Source organism: Pleuronectes platessa, chromosome 9 (genome assembly GCF_947347685.1).
Source record: "Pleuronectes platessa chromosome 9, fPlePla1.1, whole genome shotgun sequence".
NCBI classification, from domain to species: Eukaryota; Metazoa; Chordata; class Actinopteri; order Pleuronectiformes; family Pleuronectidae; genus Pleuronectes; species Pleuronectes platessa.
In genome coordinates, this window is record NC_070634.1 from 4,416,877 (window position 1) to 4,437,655 (window position 20,779).

At 39.2% G+C, this 20,779-nt stretch overlaps 1 protein-coding gene across 1 annotated transcript in view; it reads left to right on the top strand.

Moving 5' to 3' along the window:
* slc1a7b (solute carrier family 1 member 7b) overlaps nt 1-20,779 on the top strand; it is a 35,403-nt gene that overhangs the window by 12,784 nt on the left and 1,840 nt on the right. Inside the window, exons 2-8 of the mRNA XM_053430753.1 lie at nt 2,914-2,993; nt 6,234-6,449; nt 11,962-12,004; nt 12,115-12,346; nt 12,474-12,573; nt 15,098-15,331; nt 17,664-17,858. Of these exons, the coding sequence (XP_053286728.1) occupies nt 2,914-2,993; nt 6,234-6,449; nt 11,962-12,004; nt 12,115-12,346; nt 12,474-12,573; nt 15,098-15,331; nt 17,664-17,858 (1,100 nt within the window). The remainder of the gene's footprint in view (nt 1-2,913; nt 2,994-6,233; nt 6,450-11,961; nt 12,005-12,114; nt 12,347-12,473; nt 12,574-15,097; nt 15,332-17,663; nt 17,859-20,779) is intronic.

Sequence of the window (20,779 nt, forward strand, 5' to 3'; positions counted from 1 at the left end):
GTTGAAAACAAGTGAACTCAGCTGATGCATTTTTAAAGTGCTTAAACCTGATTGGTGTGTCTACAATTAAGCAATCATGTGTTTGAACACCTGATGGCTGTGTTTAACCAATTGGCCCATAGGGGTGGTCATTTGACAGGCAGTGCTTAGGAATTGCAAGGAAGTGACTTCTTGATATACTTCTGTGTTTAATGTTTTGCAGATCACTGTGTGTATTGTTTTGCAAAAAAGTGTGAAGCTGACATTGTGCTTATAGTGGTGAAGATCTGGGCCCATGTTTTGCTCCTTGAGTGTAAGGTTTTGATGATTGTGTAATACTTTTGATTGTAGTGTTTATGCAATCGAAAAAAAACTGTAAAACAGCCATGACATGTAACAAGCAGTGACATGAAAGACTACTCTTCCATGTTTAGGTCACCCAGAAACTAAACTTCTGATACAGATGCAGATTTTGCACCATGTCCAAAGACTTTAGGGGTGAGGCAACTACATGATTATACATTTTGAGTCAACTCGTCTATGGGCCAGACATTTCTTTTGTAAACTGTCACTTGGAACAATTGATTTTCCACAGATAGAGCCAGGGTGTGCCACCATTATATTTTTGCAAATATTGCCAGATATATATTACAGTGTGCAAAAATTACAAATATAACCTATCTTAGGTTACTTGCTCAAGTGTGTGTGTGTTTGTGTGTGTGTGTGATGTTTTAAAAATAATATCTGTATTTATTGTGTAGTGCAGATCTCTGTAATTCAATTCCTCCCATTTGCAACCATCATTTCCGGAATGCTCGATGTCCTAGATTTGGGAGGACAATTGAGGTACCTTTAGCGTTTTATGTGTGTGTATTCAATTTCAGATACTCACAGTTATATTGTTGAATTCCAGAATGAACATTTTGAATATCTAATAGAATTTCTAGGCAGGAAAGACTCCAATTTCAAATATCTAAATTCATAATTTTAACTTCAGATATCTAAAATGAAAAGCCATACAATATATCCATGATGTAATTTTCACATCAGCTGTGAATCCTCTGACTTTGTCTAAGGTGAAGATGTTGGTTGCGGGGACTAACCCTGCAGTTTCTCACTTTTCTCTGCAAAATGCAAACAACCGCATCAAGTAGACTTTTCTCATGAGATGAGGAGTCTTTAACATTTATATACTTACAAATGTCATTATTAAGTCTGTAAACTATAGCTTACATGTAGAAAAGACGTTAGGTAGCTGTTTGAATGCTAATGCAAGTTAACGTTAGCAATCAAGTTATTTCTTTGCCAGTGCTGTTCCCTGTCTGCTGGAGGTAAAGATAACCAACGCATTTACCATATCAGCTTTTGATATGGCTTTAGGAAATGGCTGTGGCTCAGGAGGTAGAGTACGTTGTCCTGTAACAGACAGATCAGTGGATCGATCCTATTCTCCCCCATTCTGCATGCCAAAGTGGCCCAATTCCTCTCCCTTAGGCCTCCCCTAAATATGAAGTGTCCTTCTCTCTAAAAGGAGCCACAAGGGCTAGTGCAAGAAAAATCTTGCCCTAGAAATTGAGAGTACGTCACTCGTTACTCTCACTTAGACTCTTAACATTCTTGTTTTGACGTATTTGTATTTTTTGACTGATTTAATTAAGACATTCCACTGGATTAAAAAAAAGGTTAGTTTTGGAAAATGTCATACTTACATAAATTAGTATTTTACCAGTAGCGTTCACCATCTAGATTTACTTTGTTTGATTGTAAAGCATTCAGGAATTTTCCTTGACGACTTCTAATTTATGGGAGTCCTGAATACACTATGGTTGAAGGGGTGTTTGAAGGGCTGGATGGCCACTACGCCTACATCACATAGAAAAATTGGAAAAAGTGACCCCTTCATGGTCACACACAAAACAAAGGGGTAGGGCCAGGTGGCAGGTCTAAGGGGGGAATTGGGACAGGGCATAAATCCCAAATTGCCCCTGACTAGTATGTGAGCGATGTGTGAAAGAGAAAGTGCTGCACATAGCTGCACTGTATGAATGTGTGAATGGGCTAATGACAAAGCCTACTATAAATTGGTCATCAACCATAGAAAAATGCTTTATAAATCCAGATCATTTATCAGCTTTCTTTAACACAGTTTGCCGTTTGAATGGCCTTACTCGATGGATGCCCTCTCTCATCATCTCCACTAGCATAAGAAACACTGACTTGTCTTTTTAATAGAAATGCAATTAATAAGTAGTTGAATCAGTTACTGTGTTATAAATACTATAGATGTTACCGAAACAGCAAATGCATATTGAGGTATCTGGGTGATCTCTCAGTCTCACTCTAATGTGTGACGAGATCTGCAACAGAGGTAACAAAGCAAACAGAACCAAGGTTCACTTGTTTTGTAAAGAAGAAAATAGACAGAAGGATGGAACATTTTCATTTGCAAAGAAGAGAATAGAACATTCTATAAATATATATAATCCACGTTGTAAAAATGCAGAAACATGCTCACTTAATTTAAATAATTGACATAATATTTGATAACCAAATGAAGAAAAATAAACAAAATAGACTGAACTCACAGAGTGAATGTACAGTGCATGTGTTGAATTATATCCCTGACAGAAAGCATTAAAAAAAACTACAATGGTACTCAGTGTATACGTCCTCCAAGGCCCAACAGTCTCCATTTGATTTCAATAGATTGTGTTATTTATTATTCTCAGTGAAATTGATGAAAATGTTAAAACAAAGTATTATCTTACAATTTTAAAGAAAGTTGGTGAGAAAATGCATCTGCCACAAGGTTTCCTTGCGGCAGGCATTGTAACAATGACTTGTCCATGTTCAAGTTCTTTTCCCCAAACTATCTCTTCTATGTTCTTCTATAAATGACCCTACCTATTATTTTTTCTCCTCTCTTCATGACAGGAGGTAAAGTACTTTCAGTTTCCTGGAGAGCTGCTGATGAGGATGCTGAAGATGCTGATTCTCCCACTCGTCGTGTCCAGGTAATGATGTCTGTCTATAAGGATACATACATTTTAATTGGGTCCGCTTATACCGATCAGCAGGATGTCCTCATCATTGATCTGATTTAAAAACACGGCGTCTCTCTCTCGCTCTCTCTCTCTCTCTCTCTCTCTCTCTCTCTCTCTCTCTCTCTCTCTCTCTCTCTCTCTCTCTCTCTCTCTCTCTCTCACTCCCTGAGTACCCTGCCTTTTTGCAGACCTTTCCATAAATGTAGATTTCATGTGGCTGTGACTAGATCTTGCTCCCTGTTCATCTTTACAAGAAATAAGATGAGTTCTACGCAGTTGTGTCAGAATTTGGCCAGTCTTGTTTATTGATGCACATAATTGTGAATCTCCTCAATGCCCAGCTTATTCATTCCAGGAAGCTTTGGGCAGAAGTGACGTGTTGCCTCAGATTAGGGTCCAGACATTGTTATAACTTACTTATCAAATGTCTCAAATTCACATCCAAATTTTATATTAACCTTTACTTCCTCATTTACAATGATGGCTTGTAAAGAAAGACAAGAAACACAAAATAATTTTGACGGTACACAAACCTTGTCGTCCAATAACATTTGTGACTTGCTTTACCACAAATGTCTCCAACAACCAGAGCCGGAGTTAATGCGAGTGATAAGAAAAAGTTAACATCGAATTTCTAACTTGAAATTGTAGCTGAGCAGCTGAGCTCATTTGGTGAAAGACCCACATTAAGAATTTTTCTCCTAGCCTTATCAGGCCTTACAATCATCTTCTATAAGAAACATTTTCACATTGATTTATTTTATTGAATTATGAATTTATGTCAGCAAGAATGATATACTATGACAAAATACTCAGCTCAGATCAGAGGGGACTTTTAATTATTTGATATGGTTCTCAATCTTTTATATCTGTGTGTAGTTAGATTCTATCATTCTTACTAACAGCTGCTTTGATAAATCTATTTATCCGTGTGTGTGTGTTTGTGTGTGGTTGTGTGTGTGGTTGCCACTCCGTCCCTGAATGAACGCAATGACATATTGAACACTGATCCTGACTATCACTAGAGAAATCCACTGTGATGTGCTGCAGGATTATAATGTAATGTCTGTTCCAGTCGTTGCTGACAGCTCTTCTTGTGGTTACTACTAACATTCTGCTCTAATATATAAATATATATAAATTACCTAATGGATTAGAGGCACTAGTTCAAACTTCAGGTTAGATCATGTGCATATGTAATATATCCATGCTCACAATACACAAAGTAGTGTCCTGCAGTAGAAGATGATCGTGTTCTGAAATGTGTTGGAACATTTACATCTATTGAAAGAATCAAGCTAACTTTACTTTAAATTTTTCTTTTACTTTGTATGCAGTGCCAGGAGTGGGAACGAGTGGTTAAGGTTTCAGTGCTGTACTGAATAAATCTGAAGGAATGAATATAAAACAGAAAATAAATAAACAGTATTTATTCTTGAGGAAAATATTAGCAGACAAAAAACTAATGAACACAGTGCCTGAGGATTACTGGAAGTCTGTAGAAAACAAAACAATCCAACTCAGGTGTCGAACATCTTAACTGTACACATGGGTACTATGGGACTCACTATACACACATTTGAAAGGGAAACCAATTATATCTCAAAACACTTACATTTTATTTTCAGCATCAAGCTGAATTATTTGAGCGTAACATATAGACTGGATGTTCAGATGGCTGAGTACACCAATAAGTGTCTTTATTGTCAAAATAAGAAGTCGAAAAGACAAAGGCTTATGTGGAAAATGATTATTAATGCAGCATTTAATAATGGGATAGCTCTGACTCTCTTTGCCTGAAGGTGCTGAAAGTACATTTCGAAGACTGAACTTTTGCTGCTGCTTCTAATAGTTCTCTCTCTTGGAGGTGGTGCAGGTTGCTGAACAGACCTGACAATCATAGCACCCCTTAATGGAGAGTCTCTATAAACTACAACAAGTAGTGGGTCCTTGCGTGAGTTAAAGCGAAGTGCTTTGGAACTTTAGAATAGTGACAGCATCTGTCTTTTATCAGGCATGACTATGGTGACTATTACAGGAGCAGCGGAGGTCAGGTTTCATTTCGCTTAATTGTGATTTAGTTTGGGAGAGTGGTAATGCTCCTCATTCTACTTTAGAATTATTCCTTCTCATTAGTGAGTCCTCCTCAATAAATTCTACAATATACTGTCACTTTTTTATTGATTTTGTTAAATAGTCTAAGGTGCAGAGTGAAGTAAGCAAAGGTTGTGTTCATCCTACCTGGTTTATCTTCAATCAAGATGTTGTAGTCAATGTTTCTCATAAAATGAAACTAAATTAGCTCCATCATGGTTCATGTATGTGTTTTATATATAAATTTAAATGATTACTGAAATGCTGTTTTTTTTTGCTAGTTGACTATTCAAGAGGTCTGTAAAGCAACTGAAATAATCCTCAGATCCAGGGTCATAACTTTTCTAAGTAAAAGCACTTCAATTACGCTAGATACAAAGCATAACAGCAACCCAATTAATGTTGTGCTTTTACTTTGAAGTCAATTTGCTAAAGAGGAAGTGATTTTGTGAGTGTTGCTGCCATGATGGAGTTCAAAAACACCTGTGACACCTGGAAAGTCTGTGTCAGTCCGATAAGGCAATATAAAAATCAGATCATCAAAATTATTTGGTCTGCCAGATATTATTGGCTGTAGATCGCCACTTGCCAACATCGAGAACGTAAAACATTAAGTGCTTCCTATTAATTTCTGCAAGAAATGGAGATTTTATTGCTGGTGTTACACAGTTTGGCATGTCTCATTTATTGATGCATAAAATTGTGATTCTCTTCAATGCCCAGGTTGTTTGAGCCAGGAGGTTGTTGGAGGAAGTGTTATGTTGCTTCACTGTAAGGTCCAGACCGCATATATAACTAAAATTACCGTTTTTTCTTTTAATGGGCTAATTTGTACATTCAGCAGATAAAGTCTTGATGTTCATTGTGCTTCTGTTTGTGGAATTAGTATGTGTTGTTTGTCAAAGTGGGAAACAGAACTTGCAGATGGTTTCAAAATTCAGCAGATAAAGTCTTGATGTTCATTGTGCTTCTGTTTGTGGAATTAGTATGTGTTGTTTGTCAAAGTGGGAAACAGAATTTGCGGATGGTTTCAAAATAAATTGTGTTTCATTAATCATCCCCAAACTGTTGAAGAAGAGGTTTAATTGCGTCTAACGTGCATGTTCCCTCTTCCAGTTTGATGTCAGGACTGGCTGCCCTCGATGCCAAGTGCTCCAGTCGGCTTGGTCTGATCACAGTGTCTTATTACCTGTGGACCACCTTTGTAGCCGTGATAGTGGGGATCATCATGGTCTCCATCATCCACCCTGGTGGTGCAGCCCAGAAGGAGGACTCAGAGGATAGCGGCAAGGCAATCATGAGTTCTGCTGATGCTCTGCTCGACCTTATCCGGTAAGATCACCATGACAACCCCCCGGCTGCACATGTGCACACCACACCCCGAACAACAGATTCCTAGTTCAAGATTCCAACATATGCGGACATTACTCATTTACTGGCAATTACTGCGTCCACCAGTTTGGCAGATGTAGACAGCACACGTGGAGGCTGCTGTTCAATTGTCTGACCCTCAGGGAAAGCTCCACGTCTGCCATGTCTGGTGTTTTGTTTCCATTAATCAGCACAGATCAGCACATAGTTAGCTTGTCTGTGATTGGACATCAGGAAAACAATACTTAGCAGAGAACAAACAGGATATGGGGGGGGGGGGGGGGGCTGCTGGAGTCACTGTCCTTAGAACAACTGCACACTGACAGCTGTACACAGATTATTTCTGCTGCCGGGGATTTGTGTCATCAAGGTTTTAGGCTGATGCATAGATCTGAATTCTGTAGAGAAGGACATACAGGAGGGGATCACAAGGGGATGAGGTAAAAGACAGTTATATGGAGTGTCAGTGTCTATACTGCGAACAGCAACAACATTAAAACTAGTTACAGCACATATAGTTTGCGTCTTTGCTTGGCATGGATTCCAAGAAATATTCCTTTGAGATTCTGATTGAGAGTAACATGAATGCATCACATCATCAGATGCACTTTCATGAGACCAGTTTGTGATAGTGTGCATTATCTTTCTGGAAGTTTCCATTAGAAGAATGGAAACTATGACCATAAAGAGATAAACATGGTGAACAACAATACTCATATAGACTGTGACATTCAAACCCTTATGGTATTGAGCGCCCAAAGTTTTATAAGAAATCGTTCTCCACACTATCACATCACAGGGAGTCTCGACTGTTGACACGAGGCAGGTTGGGTACATGGATTCATGCTGTGGATGTCAGACAGGGACTTGACCATCTACAGTCTAAGCAGAAATCCAGATTCATCAGAGCAGGATGTTTTTCAGCCTTCAGCTGTCTAGTGTTTGGGAGACTGTGTCACTGCAGCCTCACATTTTGTGATTATGGGAGTGAAAGCTGAAGTTTTTCTTCTGCTGTTGTAGAACCCTCGCACCTTGTTTATTCTGAGATAGTGCTCTGCTCAACATAGTTGTAAAACGTTATTATTTGTCAATTCTATTTGTATTGTGCCAAATTACAACCAGTTAAGTTGAGAGTTGAACTTGAACTTGAATGGCGTTACCAGTAATAACAGTAGCAATAACAACAGCACCAATTAATAATCAAAAGTAATAAGAGTGATACATAATAGGCTGATAACATATTTATAATAACTCCAATGCCAGCTCCAACCAGTCTGACCATTCTTTCCTGTCCTCTCATCAACACAGTTACAAAATGTATCGACTTTTGTTGCACATGAAGAAAAACAAGCTCTATAGTCAATGTTTCTGAGTTTCGCAGCTGCCCATGTTATTTTATCCTTCAATTACATAAAGCTGTCTGTCCAGAATGGCCATGCGTTCAATTAGCATATAGGTTTTAATCATGAGTATAATAATTATTCAAATATCATATTGTATTTCATATAATGGTGGATATTTCCATATTATTCTATATTAAATGCAAATAATCCATCAGCTGCTTTGAAAATAAAGGTTTTTGATCTTACATGGTGATAAAGTTTATTTTGAATTTGAATTAAAGAGAGAGAGAGAGAGCAGTTCAAACATGGAGGATCTGCAGGTTTACTAGATTACAGGGTTCATCATTATTGTGAAATGTGTTTACATTATCATAAAATTTAAAGGGTTGTCGTGCAATTTATGGGAGAATTAGACTGGCAAAATAGACCAGATACCAAATGTCTGAAATCTCAGGATGAACAACACACCACTAAAGAGGGTAAAAGGTAAAAAGACAATCTTTATTATCAACTTAGTGTCACACAGACATGGACTTTGGATGAACCCGGGTGAGAGATCTATCAGTGCTGAGGGAAGCCAGAGCCGACCGCACTATGTACACATCACTATCACATGTAATGCAAAACACACAGGAGGAGCAAATCACTGCAGGCTTCAGGAAAAGCATTAACTTGTCACACTACACAAAGGGAAGTCAAGCCAATATCACAAAAGTAAGATTTAGGCCAATTATAAAACCTCCCTGCTTGGAGTTTACCCAGCTTCTCTTTTGTGAGCCTATGCTAATAAAATACAGAAATTGAAAATATAATATGGAAAACAAAATAATGCATATTGAAATACACGACTTGTGTGGTTGATGACACTAATTACACCATAAGGGTCCTCTTGATGATGTCATTAGTGCCATGGTGACTGAGCCATCAGAGTTCAGATTGAGATGATTTATTCTGTGTCTCCAATGCTCTGCCGGGTATACTGTAGATATAGGCAGTCGACAAATTTAAGGAAAAACCTGAGAAATGAATGGAGAACCCAGGATGTTACTGTCCACATCTATCGAGCTTGAGGGGTTTGATGTGAGGATTATGAAGATGATGTGTTGTGGCGTTCACAGTCAACAGATCTCATCGCAAGTTTGGACTGAGGTGTTAGGCAGTGCTCTCCACCATCACCCTCAAAACTCCCAATGAGGGATATCTTTAGAAAGAATGGAGTTTCATCTCCCCCAGTAGAGTGGTGGCATGTTTTAGCCCCGCAGCTAAACTGATGTAACAGCTTGTTCATTTACAAATGCAGGCAAGATTAGTGAAGTAACTCTTTAATGAGTGAGTAAGATCATACTGTCATTCAGTAGGATAAGCTCACTAAACAGATAAAAGTACAAAAACATGGTGAACGAAAAAAACTCAAACCCGAAACTAAACAGATGTTTTGTTGTCGGTGGCAAGGTGCGACACAGAGGCTACATTCATATACTGCTATGTTTTCATATAAAACTGCATTTTCCATATAATATGACCTCGGTCCACATAACAGTTTTGGATCCGTATCAGGTCAATTCTCGTCCATACTAACGGCCGAAAATGCATATAACGTGACTACTCACAGTAACGTGAGCGTGCACAAGAAGTATGTTGTTAGTTGCAGAATGTTGTTAGTTGCTGTAAGTTAAGACTACAGGTTCAGCAATGCTTTATAATTGATGATCCATGTTGCGTTCTATACTTATAGGAGCCTGACAAATCAGCGAAGGCTACGTCCTGACTGGAAAACCCTAATCAGAAAGCGGTTGTGAGTGTCTCCATCATTGTTGCCAAACATCTCAGTTTCCACCTGTCCAAACTAAAATGCAGCCCCACAGTTTTCAAACTAAAATGGGGCCAGGACCAATTTCATACTTCTCGGTTCAAGTGGCTCTAAAATTCTACGGAGTATACGTAGCAGAGATGAGGCGTTTCCAACGAAAATATAAAAATGTGTCTGTAACAAGAAACTTTAGGGGAGCAGGGATAATTGCGAATGAATGAAATCAGGCTGCAGCAGAAAATCACATGGGAGGGGGAAAAAATCTGGAAGTTAAATAGTCAACACAACTGCATAAGGATTACAAAATAAAAAAAAAGGAAGCAAAGAGTCTATCATATTCATATTTATGTTGGCTCCCTTCTTAAATTACATTAAACAATATTATCTTACATTACCTTACATTAACTTAAATTGCCTTATTTTACATTACAGCACTTGAACAAGTTTAAAAACACATATGTTGAGCAGCATTTTCCCATGACAATACTTCTACCATCATTCTTACAGCTGTGGTATATCTATCTATATGGTCAACAAAAAGACGGAGATCCAAACAGCAGCAGCTCTCACTACGAACCAAACCAATTGACATTCCAGATGGCACAGTGCCAGCTGGTCAGCTTTCTGTTGTGCAAAACAAAAATTGTTATTGATGTTATTTTTCTCTTTTGCCCTTTTGGGTTTATTTCAGCTGAGTTCAATGGAAAATTTAATTCCAAGTTCTGTTACACTTTTCAACTCACTTTTCATTCTGGTGCTCACACAAAATAACAAAATAATTCACAACTTTCTGGAGCAGACTTCACAGCATGCTAGTTTTTCAGACTGTTTAAATATGCCATAAAACCTGAGACAGGATTCAAACCATTGTTGTTCAGTTCCTGCTGTGATTCCTTTGTTGTTAACAATATAGGAAATTGTATTTCTTTATACAGAACCAGTAAGCACAGCTATTAACAGTAATAGGTCTTATGTTGTGCCTCTGTGAGTAATCTTGTTGTATAATCTGAGCTTTTCATGCTGTTAGTGAAACAGGCCATAAATGAGACAGCACAGAGCTGTGTATGCAGGCTGAGCGCATCTGCAGGCTACTTTAAACATGCAGTGAACTCTAGAAGAATTAGATTAAAAATGCATTGTGTTTGTTTGCTTCAACCGTAATTATATGGCTGAGCACAGAAAGAAAAACAGTAATGGGAGATTTTTCGAAAATAGGTATATAGAAATCAATCAATTAATCTATCGATCAATGTCAAAGCCCATATTCAGAAGTCGAAATTTGCTTCATAGGGCTTGACAAGGTGCAACATCGCCTGCCCGTAATCCTCAACAAGCGTAAAGAAAAACTACCAAAAACAAAAACCACAGAGAGATACGAGTGAGTGAACAGAGCACAGCAACAATATAACAATATCTTCATGGATAATATGTCCATGAGAAAAGTCTGTGTCTAACATTAATGGCGAGGTGTTGTCAGTGTTTTAAGAATGTATGCAGAAGAAAAAGTCTGACAGGGATGAAGGGAGCAGCAAAGATGATGATGATCAACTGTCATGATAGAGGTATTAGTAGTATAGTAATCATGATAGAAATCAATGGTTTCAGCTGGTGTACTTTTCAAAGTATATTGGTGTTTTTGGGTTTCATGCATCTCATTTCATCTCACCTTGGCTGATGCAATTGCTCATGAAGGAAGTAAAGTGGTTATATTTTCAGTTAATTAGGACCTGCATTGTGCTCTCAGCCCCCAGGGTTCTTGTGCTTGGCAGCTTGTCAATCCTCCCAGAGGTTATTCTTATGAGTCATATTCTGGTGTTTTACTTTTTTCTCTTTGTTTTCTTCTTCTTTCTCCTGTTGGATCTTAATACAGACACAGGGTGCACAAACCAAGAGTGTGTTGGATTAGAGGCCGTGCTCTTTAGCTGCCCTGATGTTTTCAAACACAGTTTTATCCAGATACTTTAAGAAGGATACCATTCAGACCATGGTAACGAGGCGTTTGGATAAATTGTTCAAGTGTGTTCCTATTTCAATAGAGTCTGTCTCATCAAGGTCTTAAATAGATGATGTATTGGTTATATCGTTACTTTATTGATCGAATATTTAGAAATGTTATGTATTTGGTGGTGTTAAGATTTTGTTAATATCGCTGTTAATATTTTATGGTTAGGCTGTATTTGAAAAACATGTTCTTTTGACGATTTTAGTTTGTGTGGCTGTGCAGTGGGCAGTGTTCTCAAACCTCACATGGCTTTTCATATTCCATAATTTTTTAACCATGATGTGTTAATATTTCAATGTGTATTTTTTTGTCTCGCAGCAACATGTTCCCATCTAATTTGGTCCAGGCCACATTTCAGCAGGTAAGATCTTTATTTTCAGACATAGCACTTACAAACACAAAGGCTCAGAAATTTTTAAGTGCCTTATTGCAAGTCTCTCACTGCTTCTGTTTTTTATTCCCTGGCAACAGTATCGAACAAGTAGCGAGTACATTGTGAAACCCAAGCCCACAGTGAGTCTGAGCCAATCAGAGTCAACCACACGGCGAGCACTCATCTATGGTATCCAAGATGATAATGGAACTGACATCCAGAACTTCGCCCTTGACCTGACTCCACCCCCTGACGTGCTCATACGCACTCGGGAAGGAACAAGTGATGGCATGAATGTCCTTGGAATTGTTATTTTTTCAGCCACAATGGGTATATCTGCTTTATTCTAGCCTGAAGTCTGTTGTGTTCCACTTGGCCTCAAATACAGTCAATCTTATTATTGCAAATTAAACAATTGTATTCATCATTTTAAAGACTGCCTTTTTTGTTTTCACAGGCATTATGTTGGGAAGGATGGGACCAAATGGCAGCGCCTTGGTGAACTTTTGTCAGAGTCTGAATGAGGCTGTCCTCAGAATTGTTGCCATTGTCATATGGTGAGGATTTCATTTAGCTTTAGATGTGCTCTAAAGGCAGTGGAGGACGAGCATGCAGCGAGGGGGTTGACACGTCATCGCTGTTAGTTTACATGTTAGTTTACTGAATGAATGTGAATAAGGGACTTTTATATGGATCTTTTTAAGAGATAGATTTGTGTGTCAAACTTTTTATCTTTTTCCAAACTTTAGTCCTAGCTTCACCTTAATAGACATTCATTCATTATGTGATTCAAATCTAATGAGCGGACACTCTGTCTCCCAGTGTAGTATCCGTTCCATGACCTTGGTTGCTGTGGCAACTGCTAATTTAGATTGGCCAGCTATGTCTTTACAGCTGTGTTGCAGATAAACAATGACCTACGGTTTTAAGTATTTGACATCTGAGTGACTTCTGCAGTCTCATTATAGAAATAACAATGAAGAGACTTGAAGGCAGATTCCTTCACTTTTGAACAGTGTCAGGTTCTGACGTCTTTGGTTATCTAACATTACACAAAAAGTAACTTAATTGCCGGCTGGGTTATGTTTACAGGCAACTATTTTGTTGCTCCATTAATTAACAACAGTGGAGTCACTGGGAGGGGGGGGGGGGGGGCTGGGGGCAACTGGCATGCAGAGACCTGGGTTTAAACTAAACAAAAAGCTTTTTGGTTGAGGTTGGGGAAAGATTGTAGTTCTCTGCCCTGCACTGCGAAGAAGGACTTGCGGTTATTGGGGTAACTTCAGGTTCACTTCAGGTTCACTTCAGGGCGTTCAGTCCTACGAAGCTTGTTCAGTTCTTCTCAGGGTAAATCACCATGGTAACGTATGCTGAATGGCTAACCTGCTTCGTAGTTGAAGATAATAGAAAAAACACATATAAAATCTCCTCACCTTCCAATTAATTCCTTCAAATCTGATTCGGGATCTTAGAGGATCCTGTGGCGCATCATTGTTAGAGAACCTCTGAGGAGTTCAAGGACCTTCAGAGAACGACAAATCCTACTCCGATGAGTATCTTTATGAAAGATATAGATTCTCATTGGATGGAATGATAAACCATGGACAGCTGCTGGAGCCGAACGTAACCAAAGTACCACAGACTGTGTGCATCTTTTTACATTTCTTAACTTATTACCGGTTCACTGTTGCTGAAGCAGAGCAGCTCAACAGAAACAGACCAATGGCTTTTTTTGGGTCTACATTTAATTGTTCTTTCTGGTTCTGGTACTTACTTTCATTGAGTATCAGACTTGTTTCCAAATCTCATTGTGCATTTGTATACTGATATTAATATACAGCAGAAGTTAAATGAATGAGATGTACAAGGTTTATTGTAAAGATATGAAAATCAACCTACTTACTCATACTAAGTATATTCTTTATTTACTCAAAACTGAGCTCGAACTCATCAGGGTTGCAAATAGGGCTAAAACTGTCACACAATGAGCTCACTAAAGTTGATAATGAACTAAAAGATATTCATCAGTTTTCATCCCTGTGAACTCTCAGTGAACTTTCCACCGATCAAAGATGCAATGGGTCTTCATCCCTTTAATATCTTCTTTGGGTTAGCTGTAGTATGTGGTACTTCAGCATTTGACTCTGTGAAATTGAATGTGGGTCCTGTGAGGTGGTATTAGCATTTCCAGTGGCTAACAGTAGATGTAAGTGGTGATGTACATTACCATGGGACACTATCCTACTGTCCATCGATCATAGAAGGCAGAGGAATGATTACATTATCTTGTTTGAGATGTAACAGGTGATGTGTCCACATGTTATATTCATACATATAATATGTATTTCGTCTTTCTTGGACATTGCCCCAAGAAAAAGCTGTTTATGTACTATTATTGTATACGTGACAATTCCCTTCATTATCGCTGTTTCTGGTTCAGAGACCTGTCTCGCTCCCACTGCCCCTCTATCCTTTATATCGAAAATTGCTTACGCCACAATTAAAGAAGCAATTCATAAAACACCCCAAAAAATAATAAGCTCATCAACACATTGTGAAAAAATGACATCTGTGTATTGTGTATTGTGCCCCATTAGTCACATTTGAAAACACGTAGAACTTAAGGAGATGATAATGAGTAATTTTAGTGCCCATTCTGCCCTCAGCCCAACAAAAAGTAATAAATGCAGATATATTATAAACCTGTGATGCAGCATTGGGCGTTTCCTCATTTGTTACGATAGGGGGAGACACACCAACTTCTTGTGAATATGTGTCCCCCTTCCTCTTTGGAGACAGAATTTGATAGTAGTCTCATTCTTACACAAAGCTATAAAAGAAAATGTATTTGTGTTGCAAAATATTTGCCATTGCAGTTTAGCTGTATAAAAACAGGATTTTTAGGAGATGATATGATTATGAAAGTTTTTCATCTATTTCATTTGGGATTGTATCGTCTGTACACTTTTATAATCATCTAATGATGTCGCTTAAAAACCCAACTATCTGTCAGTAGGTGTTTAAGTTGTATACAAAGATCTCACAGTTACTGTTTCTGACACTGACAAACTCCCCATTCAGGTACTTCCCATTTGGCATCGTGTTTCTGGTGGCCGGTAAAATCCTGGAGATGAGTGATCCGTCAGACATGGGGAAGAAGCTGGGTTTCTATGCCATCACTGTGGTGTTCGGTCTGGTGTTGCATGGCTTGTTCATCCTGCCTTCCATGTACTTCTTCATTACCAAAAAGAGCCCAATCGTTTACATTCGGGGAATCCTGCAAGCTCTGCTCATCGCCCTTGCAACCTCCTCCAGGTAAAGACAATTACTACACAGTGAAGAAACTCAATTAATTTATCTTGTATGAAAAGAAAAGAGATGTAAACGATTTTAATTTTGTCATTTTTGAATCTCAATACATCTCACAGTCCTGATGCTACAGATCCTTTCCTTTCATAACAACTCACAGGAACATGACTGTAAAAAGCCTCATAGAAATCATCAAACATCTGGTGCGTGGGGGAAGAGAATGGAATGAAAAGAAGCATTCCGCTCATCTCATTAGACTGGCGCTTATCCATTTGTGCATGTGTGTGCATTTTTGTATGTGTGCGTGTGGTCAGGGCCACATTTTTGCATGCACATGTGGTTGATAGTTTGGGATACAGCACATTCATGTAAAAGCAGACATTATGTTCACTGTGGTACACAGATTGGTTGTTAATCCAATGCAGAAATGAACGAGAGCCAGTGGCTGCCTGGAAGTGGGTAAGCAGCAAGCTGGAAATCTAAAACATAACAGCACATGTTGGAAATGCTTTGCGATTTGAAATAAGTTGGACAAAACACACAAAACCACTGGTTTGGTCAAATAAATTTGAAAGCATTTCCATGTGAATCCGGTCCTTGGAGAAGGTGCGTAGTCAGCTTGTGGCATAATGGAGCTGATGACCACAGTATTTGGTGACCGGCTATAATCATACATTCATTAATCTGATGTACACAAAGCCCTGAGGAGAATTAACCCCTGCAAGGCAGCAGGCCCAGACAACATCTCTGGCTAAGAGCTAGCAGATATTCTCACATCCATCTTCAACCTGTCACTCTCACAGGCCACTGCCCCCACCTGTTTCAAAACCATGCCCATCAACCCAATTCCCAAAAGGAGCCCAGTTACTTGTCTGAATGACTACAGGCCAGTTGCACTAACTCCAATCATCATGAAGTGTTTTGAGAGAGTGGTTTTGGCCCACATTCAGAGCAGCATACCTGAGACGCTGGGCCCATTGCAGTACCCCCTGCCCTAATATAGGTACCAATCTTTGCAGCCCTTCACATAGCCATCTCCCACTTGGAAAAGAAGACGCCTACATCAGGATTCTCTTCATACACTACAGCCTCGCTTTTAATACCGTCGCCCCTTACAAGCTCACTAACAAACTGCTAAACCTCAACTCCACACTCTGTGAATGTCTATTTGTTTTCCTCACTGTCAGAATTGGAAATACAACATCAAACAGCCTTGTGATGAACCCTGTTACCACATAAGGATGGATTCTCAGCCCCATGCTCTACACACTGTTCACAGCATATAGAAGTGAGGTGGCAAGTCTGTTAACATGGTGTGAGGAGGACAATCTCACCCTCAACACAGACAAGACCAAGGAAATGATTATAGACATGAGAAAGGAGGGAAGAACTCATCGAACGCTGATCATCCGTGGGCTTGCGGGGGAGAGAGTGAGCAGCTTCAAATTCCTGGGCGTCTACATCAGTGATGGCATCACCTGGACACTAAACACCACCCAGCTGGTCAAGAAAGCACAACACTTCCTGAGAAGGCTGAGGAAAATTGGCAGGTCACCAAAGATCCTCAGCAACTCCTGCAGCTGCATCATTGAGAGCATCATGACCAGCTGCCTTAGTGTGTGGTATGGGAGCACCACTACAATGGGCTGCAAGTGCGTGCAGAGAGTGGTAACGACTGCTGGGAGGATTGTCAGGACATCAGTCCCCTCTCTGCGGGCATCTACCATCGCAGAGACCACAGAACAGCCTGCTCTATTATTTAGGACTCCACCAAGCTCCAACACAGACTGTTCACACCAGACTGAGGAACAGCTTCTATCCAAAAGCCATCTGACTGTTAAATAGGTCAAATACTCACTGGCCCTGACACCAGCCTGTCTACCTCAACACACAGATCTCTGCAATGTGTGTTCTGCACAGACTCAATAAGAACATACATTTATAGCACTACATTGCACTAATGCTTTATTGTACATATTTATATATATTTATTTTTCGTACTTTTATATTTTTTAACTCTTAAAAAACTTGGTAATCAGAGTGGAAGGCAAAGAAAGAATTTCTTTGAAGATGCCTGTATTTATATAAATAAACACTTTGATCCTCGAGATGTGTTAACTGGGCTCAGATAAATCTGATGCATCGGTGCATGCTGAATGTTTTACAAACATGATTGCATGTTTTCTTATTCGTAAGAGTTTCAGCTGTTTCTCTCACCACAACAGACTGGAATAGTACCCAGTTGTTGGCTGATATACTCAGGACAATTTCAGAAGTGGCTATGTTACTGACTTTTGAATCTTCTGAGCTCTTTGGTCTTATTCTCTGTCTTCCTCAGCTCTGCCACATTGCCTATTACCTTCAAGTGCCTCTTGGAGAACAACCACATCGACCGTCGTATCATCCGATTTGTGCTTCCTGTGGGCGCCACTATCAATATGGATGGCACTGCTCTCTACGAGGCTGTGGCAGCGATATTCATCGCACAAGTTAATAATTATGAGCTGGACTTTGGCCAGATCATCACCATCAGGTCAGTGCATCGTGCTCTATACCATCTGCGCTTGTAAGCTCATTAACATGGGAAAGATATCATTGGGATTTGAAAGCAATGATGTCAACAACAATAAATCCTTTAAACTGTAGAGCAGAATTATCACGGAATATATATGTTTCTGGTTTTTTAACATATCCACTTAATTTAATGACACATTGGAGAGTAAATAGTAAGTTGGATGATGGATTAGAGGTTCCTTTATCTAATGAATGTGCCATATTTATTTATATACACTTTTTTTCCCCATTTATCTGTATATTTCGAGGGTTGCTCACATTGCTACATGAGCATTAATGACTTCTTTTTGTGGGTTATTACTACACTATGCCATCAAACAGCAGAGCCTTCTATCTCAGCTGTGCAGAAGAGCCAGCAATTGTTAGCATGGTCCTGCTCTTCATCATGCAATCCAAGATCACTGTTAACGTTCAGAAAGTCATTGATGAGCATCTGAACCAGCCGTTTGAAATGATTAGCACCCCCATACTATCAAGAAAAGAAACCAAACCAAGGTTTGAATCTCATGCTGGTGGCAATCGAACAACAGTTTCCACCAGCTACAGTGTGGTTTCTGATCATAGAGATCATCCTAGCAAATAGAAGCGGGAGGATACAGATGATTGTCTCATCTGAAGGTGTTAAAGGACCGTCCTCACATAAAGGCTTCATCAGAGTAGAGAGCACACTATTTCTGAAGCCAGGGCCACATGAATGGAAAAATTGCACTTTATATAATGAACACTGCCACAATATCTGTTTCCTTTTACACAAAGATGTTAAAATAACAAGCTTTTGCACATAAAAAAAATGTTTTAATATTAGAATATATAATGTACAGCGTTACTGCTTTACTATAGATTGAAAGTGATGCTTTAAATGAACATGTCTAAGTACGGACTTGCTTCTTCTCAGAACTTAAAATATTGGGGTGAAGCCATAGCTCAATAGCAAATGACAATTCAATTTAAAGGACCCTTCTGCTACATGTATCTGTGTGAAGCTTCAGTCTCTCATCAAAAGTATCTTCATGGTGTTACACAGAGCTGCAAACATGAAAAGTGATAATTCTGCCGTGGGAGATGTGTTGGGGGAGGAGTTTCCATACACTGCAATGATCCAACAAGCTCTTTAATCAAAGCACACTACCGCATTTAAGTGTCTTAGATCTTTTAACCCCATAGAGTCAGTGCTCGGTAATGGTTTGGCCTCACCCATTATCATTCTGCTACAGGGACCACGGTAAACCCTTGATTGTCTTTCCAAAATAGAGGAGGGACTCAAACCCTGAAATCCAGGGATTATAGGTAAATCAACAATAAACTATGAGGAAAACCCCACCACTGCAGCGAAACTCCTGTTTATACTAATTGGGCACTTTCAGCTGCTAGTGGTTCTGGTGAATTTGAGAATGAGTAAAACAGGAATGTTTGTAAAAGATAAAACATATGGAAATGTTTTCTGAAATATATTTGTTAATTAGGTGATAAGAATACGAATATTTTTTTACAAAGTCAGTCAGTTTAGCAGACACTTATGTAATGTTTTTTATAAAATATTCAATATCCTTGCAAAATTATGCATGTAGTTAGAAAATTTAAATTACTCCCGATGGCCGATCATTGCGAGGGCACGGTCATATCTTCCGCTTAGGGATTGTTTACAAACATAAATTAAGACATTAAAATACAACATCTTTTGTAGCTGTCATCCTCCCCTATATTCCATCAAGGGATGTTTTTTTAATGTATAATTTCATAAAGCAACGGTAGATTGAAAATATCCGCTTATCTCTGTCTGAAAAGAGCCATGTGGCCTCGATAAACCACCATATCCAAGTCACGCCATCGGGAAACCTCTGACCCCAACTCACCTCCCCCACCACTAGCATGCTGCCATGAGCGGAGGGATCATCATCCTCAACCTCCGGATCTGCACAAGTCATCACATGTGCAGCAACATGCCGTTCACTGTCCACACACTGTCTTCTATTATAGACACCAGGCACCATCTGACATCACAGAGGATGGAACTAATCCACATGTAGAGGGACGGCCTCTGTGGAGAAGTTATTAGTTTATTCTGTTATCTGCTCACAAAATGAGGCCTGGCTTATCTTTTGATTGATTTCCAAAAAGAAGAAAAAAAAAGTTTGTACTATGAGTAAGTTCTATTCAAAACAACCTAGCTGCTTGCTGCTGCTGCCCATGGAGAAAATAGAGTGGTTCAATTAAAAAGATTGGTCTCAGTGAGCAATAACAATACAACAGCAGGGTAAACTGTGTTTGAGACTAATTGAAAATCCTTGTGTGTGGGAACTTAGATGTGATGGTCAGATCATTCTCCTTTTTCTAAGGACAGTCTTTCAGACCACACAATACGGGTAAGAGTAGAGTGTTTTGCTGTCTGCTAAGCTCTGGTGTGCAGAGGATGTTAGAGCAGCAGGATACCAAACTCAGAGGAGCCTTAATATGTGAAGTTTTCCACTTAACTCCTGAAACTCACCATTTAGGAATTTGGAGGAGGAGAAAATGCATCACCACAGTTTTGAAGCATTGATGTTGTTGGCTTGGCATGAAAAAATAATTACATACTGGAGGATACTGGCCTAGTCCACCTGTCTCTATATCATATTTGACCACATTGGGGGCCACACCAGAAAACTCAAATTTATATTATATTGCGTCAAATGACAACAAGTATTATCTCTAGGCACTTTACCGAATGGCTTTAATTAAAAAAAGTAAGCATCTGGCAAATTACTCAACTAATGTTAAAGACAACAAGTAAATATATATTTTTGTCTGTTAAATGTGCTTGCAGCGTGCGGCACGTCACAAAATAGCGCCACGACTTACAGACTCAGGAAAGCAATGTTCTGTGATGAGAATTAAGAATTG